The sequence below is a fragment of the Vitis vinifera genome, chromosome 19 (genome assembly GCF_030704535.1).
Source record: "Vitis vinifera cultivar Pinot Noir 40024 chromosome 19, ASM3070453v1".
In the NCBI taxonomy this organism is placed as follows: Eukaryota; Viridiplantae; Streptophyta; class Magnoliopsida; order Vitales; family Vitaceae; genus Vitis; species Vitis vinifera.
The window spans coordinates 14378987-14387586 of record NC_081823.1 but is presented as its reverse complement, the minus strand read 5'-3'; the positions used below and the strand labels follow the sequence as shown (position 1 = coordinate 14387586).

Genomic DNA, 8600 nt, shown 5'->3' with positions numbered 1-8600 from the left:
TTATTATTATTATTGGGTGGTGGATTAGTTGGGTGGACTCCAGCATGATTTTTGGGATATCATATAATTAAATAGTTTAATTATTTGTACATATTTAAATAAAATAAAATAAAAATAAAAACACATCTACCACCCTATCAATAATATAAGCAAAAAATTAAGTGGACTTAAAAGAAAATTAATATAAGCTCTTGGAAGTCTTAGAAATTGAGGCGTGATGTCAAACATCATGCCCCTAAAAGAATGCCGCCAGAAAAGTGGTTATAACAAGGCAGAAAGCCGCAGCGTTGGCATCCATGACAAGATTTATTGGTGGCGTTGGACGGCCACATCTATGATGGCATGCTGGTTGCTATCCCCCAACTGTTCTTTTATCATTCCAATACCTTGGAAACCTAGAAAAACCCGATTCCAATACCTCTGTATTTAGTATGTTCAAAGCCCTTCATCACTCCATATGCTGGCGTGCCGCCATCCCTTCCACTTTACTTCACTCTAAATCCTTTCTTCTGGGATCTCAAATGGGCTTGTCTACCACCTCGTCTCATATGTCTAAGCTCCTCTTTCGCCAGCTTTTCGAGAAGGAGTCTTCTACTTATACCTATCTCTTGGCTGATGTCTCTCACCCTGATAAGCCTGCCCTCGTGAGTTTCTTGGCCTCTGTTTGTTTGTTTGTCTAGTCTTTTCTCAGAAGGGAAAGGGAAGGGAAAATTAATGAATGGATTTTGAATTTTTTTTTTTTTGGTGTTTTGCTATGTGAGTTTGTTTGGTTTCGCGTTTCTTGTCGAAGACCCATTTAAGAAATCGGCTTTCTTTGCTTTTTCTGGGTTTTATTGCTGTCTAAACGGAGGGTCTTGAGGGCACACGGGAAAGGAAAAGAAAAGAAATTGGAGTTCTATGGTGTGGGACATAGTGAATTGTACAGGCAAACGGTTATGTTTGATTATTTGGCCGAGGTGGGTTGATTTTTGTTTTTTATCTGGAGATGGAAAACCAAAAATGTCAAACTTTCTAAGTTTTCTTGGCAACCGAGCAGAGCTTTGATAATGAAATTGCATCATTTAATGTAAGTCAATTTTGATGTGTATGTTTATTTGTGTGCCTCACCGATTTCCACCATCAGATATATTTAGGAAAAAGATCCCTAACATCTGGATCTTACCCATTTGATAGCACAAGTCTTCTTAGGAAAAAGACCCTGAACTTTGAATTTGTTCAAAAGTTATGTTTTGGCCTCTCGTAAGCCTTCCAAAAATACAAGAATCTCTGTTTTGCCTACCTCAACATTACCATCTGGTTTTGATAAGCTTTAGATTGTGTTCCGTCTGGATCTTCAAAAAATGCCCTCTCCTCAATTGTATTCTGTTTGAACCGTTGTTGGTCGGTATCTTTTAAGATGACCCTGAGAGAGTTGTTGATAACAATTTGAATGTTTTCATCATCCATCTATATGTTCAAGCCAGAGATCTTAGCTGTTCAGGACATATTTTCTTTTTTGTCTTCTTTTTATTTCAATGAAACTTAAAATTTTATCACAATTTCTCTGGAAATGCTAATAATACACCTTTAAGATTTTTCCTCTGTTTTGGGTTTAAGTTTTGTTACGAATTTTAATCTTGTTTAACTGGAAATGAAATAGTGATATTTTGTAGAAAAATTGGAAATTCTGCATTGGGAAAGGTGAAAATTTAAAACCTTAAATCTATCTGAGTGTTTGCTTAAATTCATCAGTTTGGTGATATATTTTGATACTTGTTAATTTGTAATGAAATCATGAGAACTTGAAGGAATACTGAATGTTCTGCAAAGCATATAATCGGAATCTAAAGCCTGAATTTTTCCGTGTATTTATTGCACTCAACTTGTTGCATAATTAAAATACAATGCTGTGACAGTAATTCTTATGTTGGGATAAATTCCAGTTTGTAATTTCAACTGATGTCCCTTTTCTTTGATTCCTCTTGCTAATTTCCAATCTCTAATACATGCTTGCTTGAATTATCTATTACAGTTGATTGACCCAGTAGACAGGACTGTGGATAGAGATCTCTCTCTTGTTAAAGATTTAGGGCTGAAGCTCATATATGCTATAAACACCCATGTGCATGCTGATCATATCACTGGAACTGGCCTAATTAAGGTTTGCCAAATCTTCCTTCGTTCACTTATTTTTATTTAGTAGTCCTTTAGTACTGCATCCAGCAATGCTCATATGGTAAAATTTCAACTTGTCCAAGGACTCTTTGCATTCAGTTGTTAACAGAATGTGTCAACATCTATAACTTCATTTTCTATTTGAAATGTGTTCTCTCATGCAGACTAAAGCTCCAGCTGTGAAATCAATTATTTCAAAAGCCAGCAATTCAAAAGCCGATATTCTGGTTCAATCTGGTGATAAAATCTACTTTGGTGATCTTTTCCTGGAGGTAGGCATGAATTATTTCTAACATTATAACTATTATTATTCTGTTTTTATTCCATCATATGATATGCTGAAAGATATGACCATGATTCTAGTTTTTAGTGGTAGTCTGTATTCAACTTTACTAAAAGCTCACATGCTTTGAGCATGATTTACCGTCAGTTGCGAAGACCATTTCAAGCCAATCATATCAACATGAAAGGAGAAAATTAAGTTTTATTTGGGATTTTGTTTGTAATGGAATTCTATAATTCACATGGGGGTGTTTTGGAAGTCTACAAATTTGGCTTGTTTGATATCTGGGCAGTAGCACTTTTGGTTATGGTTTGGGATTTTGTTGAGTCTATATAGAATACGGGAAGTCCTCGTTGCTGGGTTTCTCAATTACATGAGATGTGAATACTTTAAAATTAACCATTCTCACATCTATAGTGGCATCATACATATTTTGTAGTTCTAATAATTAATGCATATATATAGTTATGTTGTATGTGCATTCCATCTAATCATTCTGTTGACTTGGGCCATATTAGCAGTCTCCTATACTAATAAAGATGTTATACACGCCTTGTGTTGTTGAAGAACAATTTTGCTAATCAACCAGGAGATATAAATAGTAAACAAGGATGATGTGGGGAGAATTTTTTGGTCTATTCAGATTAAGTGTAACCAGAGTGACACTATTACTGTGGTTCATAGTCTAATTTACTTTAATCAATGTATATATATATTGTGTTTCTCTCTCACTATGTCTTTATGTATGTGTGGTTGGATTTTGTGGCTAAGAAATCTAGTGTTCTCCACCTCTGGCTTACCTGTATTTATTGCAGGTTCGAGCTACTCCTGGACATACAGTAGGTTGTGTTACCTATGTTACAGGAGAGGGACCTGAACAACCTCAACCGAGGATGGCATTCACAGGAGATGCGGTATTGATACGAGGATGTGGAAGGACAGATTTCCAGGTATAGTTCTTATAAGATTTGTTCAACACTTTCAAAGAAAACAATTTGCTTCCTTCACAATTGGGTGTAATGTGAACAATTTGACAGGTTTCTGGTGTTGCAGAGTTAAAATACATCTGATAGAAGTTGTGTATTACATCATGAAATTTTTTTAAAATGAAAATTATATTTATAGGTTGCAATTTCTGGCTGAAGAATATGGCAGTCAGATAATCCAGCAATTCATGTGGGTTCCACTGGTGGGAGATGCATCCCACCATGGAGTATGCCTAATAACAGATCACTTGTTGTGGGATATCATTGTACCTACTTGTTCTGTCCTCAATAGATATGAAAATATCTTAAAATTCTACACGTAAGGGCATTTTTACTAAATTTCACAGATTGGGGGTGTTTGGTGATGAAGCTTGTAGGTATTCGACTAATCGGTTGTGGGTTTTTATTTTAGTTATTTGATGTTCTTTCCCTTGTTTTACTAGAAGCTTAAATTTGAGGAAGGCTTGAGAATTTTCTTATTTGATTCTGCATTTCTAAATTTTAAGGCTCATTTAGTTTTATGAACTTCGATCTAGAATGTTAAAAATTGTTTTCTTTTTATAACTATAATGTTTCTGGTTTTGAAGGCATGGATGTTTTAATGTGCTAATCCTTTTGACTTGGGAGTGTCTGGAGTTTTTGGGTTGCTCTTCTGGTATACCCTTTGTGCTTGATAGGAAGGAATGAATGGTATGCAGCAAGGTTTAATATCAGTAATTGTTTTGCAGGGAGGAAGTTCGGAGACCCTCTACAAGTCAGTGCATTCACAGGCAAGGATACATCATGCTCGGTCATTTGTTCATGTTGTAAATAAGTGAGAAACAGAAAAGAGAACACAAAAAAAAAAAAAAAGAATCTTTTTATCTTAATTCTACCTGCCATTGATTTAATATTTTAAAATTGATCCAGATATTCACATTACCAAAGGATGCATTGATATATCCTGCTCATGACTACAGAGGTTTCACTGTAAGTGAACTCCACATTCCTCTTATTTCTAGGATACTTGCATGGATATGCTTATATGAATACATTGATTTTCAGGTGAGTACCGTGGGGGAGGAGATGCTCTACAATCCTCGCTTAACAAAGGATGAGGTGATTCTCCAGTTTGGCTATGCATTTTTTATTTTTAAATTTCGTTCATGAAATCCTTTGGTTGATATCCTATTAAATTAAGAAACTGATTTCCACTCATTTGCATTTCTGGATGCCTTTATTTTTGCAGGAAACATTCAAGAACATCATGGCAAGTAAGTATAAATCGTTCCTTGGACACTGGAAATCAGTGTGACTTCTACGAGAATTTTGCAGTTACAGAACCTCATATAAGATTATTAACAAGAGTAAATTGATTTTCCCCACAGATCTTAATCTGGCCTACCCAAAGATGATAGACATTGCAGTCCCTGCAAATATGGTATGTGGTTTTCAGGATCCGACTCCCAACAAAGCCTGCTGAACCTCTGTAAGTCTGGATGTTGCTTATTATAAATAAGAACTTGGTGGAGTCTTATATGAAAGGTTATGAAGAAAAATGGTGGTTGGGTATGGAAGTGATGAACAAATGGCCGAGTGATATGAGCTTTCCTAGTGTTAATTGTGACAAACATGTACTCCACATGGCGTTGTATAACTATTTAACATTAATAAAGCATATGATTTTAGGATTTCCATCTCCATTTTTTTTATGCCTTGGCTAAAGCTACATCCTCATGCATGGCATTGGAAACCATACATTCACAATTACTGTAGCTGTCAGCCCCTTATCAGCTGCAATGCAGAAGCAAGGGCTTGTGTAGTGCCATCTCGTACTCACTTGGAAGTTGGAACTAAGGCATGGTCGGTGGACATGTCGGGGGGGAGCATTTATACATGGGGATAGAGATGGAAATAGGATGGAGAATGGAGGTGAATCAAAATATCGTATGAAAAGGAAAAATGTGAGTTTTGGTTTTTAAGAGAACGAATTTTTTATTCATATTTTTTATTTCTAGTGCAAATGTCGAACATGGTAATGAAAGAGAAATCAAATCGGTTTTTCATTCTAGTGTCCCAAATATGCCCTAAATGACATAACATGGAGGCAATGACTTCCTCAATTGGCTACATTCAATGTAATAATGGCGATTAGTATCAAAAATTGTTCCCCATCCATACTATTTGAGTGTGTTTTGGAGCTAACTTTGCTTGCTCCACATTTTGTTGTGTTTCCTTTGTTTTTGGTGTTCCCTTTTCATTCAACTATGTACACCATCCAAGTAGCGGTAAAGGCTTTTTGGAAAATGCTAAAGAGAATAACTGCTTTGGAATCCACCTAGGCGGACTTGATAGAATCCCCTATTGGACTATTTTTCTAGTTGTTGAGATGATAACACTTTTGTGCCACCGGAAGCTTCAATGTAAGCATGTTAGTTCAAAAATACAAAGATCAATTAATACACACATAAAAGTAAATGAGGTTTTAATATAATTCAACCAACCATGTCTACAACTATGTATGATAGGGATAATTCCATTCTAGTATAGATAATATTATAGAGGACAAAATAAAAAACAATTATTGTTTACCTTATATCTACACCTGAACCATGAATACTTCGTTCTAATGATTGTCTTTTATTATTTCTCATACCTATATCTACCACATATAATCTTCTCATCTCCATCTTACAACTTTTTCCCCATATGACCTAGAATATTTACAGTGATATTCCTATTAACTTTCCTCATTGTATAAAGAATTTAATTACAATTACTTATAAAATTAAATATTCTATGCAATGTTCTTTACAAAAAGAAATATATAATAATTAGGAATTTGAGACCCCTTCTAACAATCTCCACCTTAGATCAAGTCAATGTTCTATCTTTCCATGATACATGCTCTTGTGGGCATTTCCTTGATCTTGTGGGCATTGCGCTCTTGTGTGCATTGTGCTCTCTTCATTTGTCATGGTTCCCTTTGTACACCATAGTGTTATTATGCTCCACAATCCCTATGCTTGTTGCATCACATTCAAATGAGAACAATATTTACCTTCGACTAAAAATTCCTTTTCCATTTGTGTACTACGGTTTCTTTGGCTCTTTCAAAAATCTCAACCTAGGCTTTGATACCACTTGTTATGCCAATGAAACCTTTAATGCAAACATATTAGTTTAAGAACAAAGATCAAACAATGCACACACGAAGATAAACAAGGTTTTAATATAGTTTGTTCAACCATGCCTACATCCTTGGATAAGAGGGGTGATTCCACTATAGTATAATGTTAAAAAGAATAGAAACTAAATATTACTTTTAGGTCCCAAAAATCTTATGTTTCCCCACTTCTTATATCTACACCCTAAACCACGAGCCCCCTTACTCTATCAAATATCTCTCTTTTTCCTCACATCTCTATCTATAACATAGTCTTTAGAAGTCTATCTCTATCTCATAACTTTTTTCCCTCATGACCTAGAATATTTAGAGGTATATTCTTACTAACTTTCCTTATTCTATAAAGAATCTAATTACAATCACTTAAGAAATATTCTATACAATATTTTTTTACAAAAAAGAATATATATACTAATAGGAATTTAGGACACTTCCCAATAGACACATACGAGGGATGGTTGGCTCATGTTAAGGGTATAAATATATATTTTTGTAGCTAAAGATTTAGGCTTCTCCTCACTTTTGGAGGTCCTTTTCCATTTTATCTTTGGGATTTAGTTTCCTTTTAATTTCCTCTATGTTTTAACTCAACTTAGTTTAGAGTTTAGCTTTATTTTAGTGTAATCTTGTTTTCATTTATTTCCTTGCATTTACCTTATATATGATATCTTGCTTTTATTTATAGAAGCTTTCATATTGTCTTTGTTTAGCCAATTCTCTTCTAATAAGGCAAAGGTTCCTTAAGGCATGAATTCTTTTGGCTCGTTTAAAGATATATAGAATTTATTTTAGTATATAAATCTTGATGAGAATGCATATCTTGGTATGAATATATATGATATGAATGGGTGAATCTTTTATGGGTTGGTATACATATGACATTAATTGTGTTTGGTAATCAAGCAATAAGTGTTAAATGAATCTACCATAGACACATGTGAACTTCAAGTACTACTAATGAATATGAAGGAGCATTCTAATTTTATTATTAGTTTTATTGTGGGATTCTTTGAATAGTTATTGTTAAAGTGCATGATATACATTGTGGGTCAAAATCCTATAAGTTTAAGTTTTTAGGAAAATTGGTTGTTCAATATAATATTAGAGCCTCATTTATGATCTATTTAACAAAAAGGAGGCTATTTGTGGTTTGTATGTGCCTATGTGTCTTTCCACATGCGGTTATGAGAACCCATGTGAGAGAGGGTGTTGGAGTTCATAATATACATTGTGGGCTCAAATCTTACAAGTTTAAGTTTTTAGGAGTTTCAATTGTTCAACTATTGTCATATGGGTTATCCCAAAGTTTTTTAGGTTTGCATTTCATAGTTGCACAAATGAATTGATTAGCGTATTTTAAATTTTATGATAGTAGTCAAGGAGTGTAACAAATTCATTTCAGGTAGTGTTAGTTCTAGGAAATGAGAAGACATGCACTAACTTCATCTTACTAATATTGTATGTTATTGAGGTCTACCTTTAATCTAGATATCACTCTACTATGATAGTTATCTAAGTATAATAAGCTCAAGAGTCAATGTCTATGAGGATGAAAACAAATTGAAACCATAAATTGGTGATGATACATTTAGTTCTTAAACATATATAACATGATCATAAACCAACATGACCAGTTAAGCATTATAAGGACAAAGAAATTAAGCTCATTTGGAGCACCCATGGCATATTTACATGATAAAACAAATCATTGTGTTCATCAATTTAAGTCTATTTGAAGGAATAAAGAAATCTCACTAGTTGCTAAAAGTTTCAACATCATATTCATTGGAAGACCTATGAATAAGGATCAAATTGTATTTTATCATAGTGCTATGTAATAGAGAAGCTATCATAAAGATAAACAATGAAATTTAATGATAAGGATTGAATTCTACCTTGAAAAACATATTTGCCAAAACTTCAACTCAAAAAAAAAATAAATAAATAAATAAAAAAGGAATCATTCTACCTAATCTAAAAGGCTGAAGTTTTACCAAGATTCATATTAGCA

The 8600-nt window shown here is 33.9% G+C and overlaps 1 protein-coding gene across 1 annotated transcript; it reads left to right on the top strand.

The window, feature by feature from the left end:
• The first annotated feature begins 227 nt into the window (after positions 1 to 227).
• Positions 228 to 5097, top strand: LOC100262655 (persulfide dioxygenase ETHE1 homolog, mitochondrial). Its single transcript, XM_002270104.5, has 9 exons — positions 228 to 644; positions 2012 to 2140; positions 2319 to 2426; positions 3253 to 3387; positions 4152 to 4193; positions 4333 to 4392; positions 4468 to 4521; positions 4652 to 4676; positions 4791 to 5097. Exons 1-9 carry the CDS (start codon positions 432 to 434, stop codon positions 4883 to 4885), a joined length of 861 nt encoding a protein of 286 aa, XP_002270140.1. The 5' UTR covers positions 228 to 431; the 3' UTR covers positions 4886 to 5097.
• The last annotated feature ends 3503 nt before the right edge of the window (positions 5098 to 8600 follow it).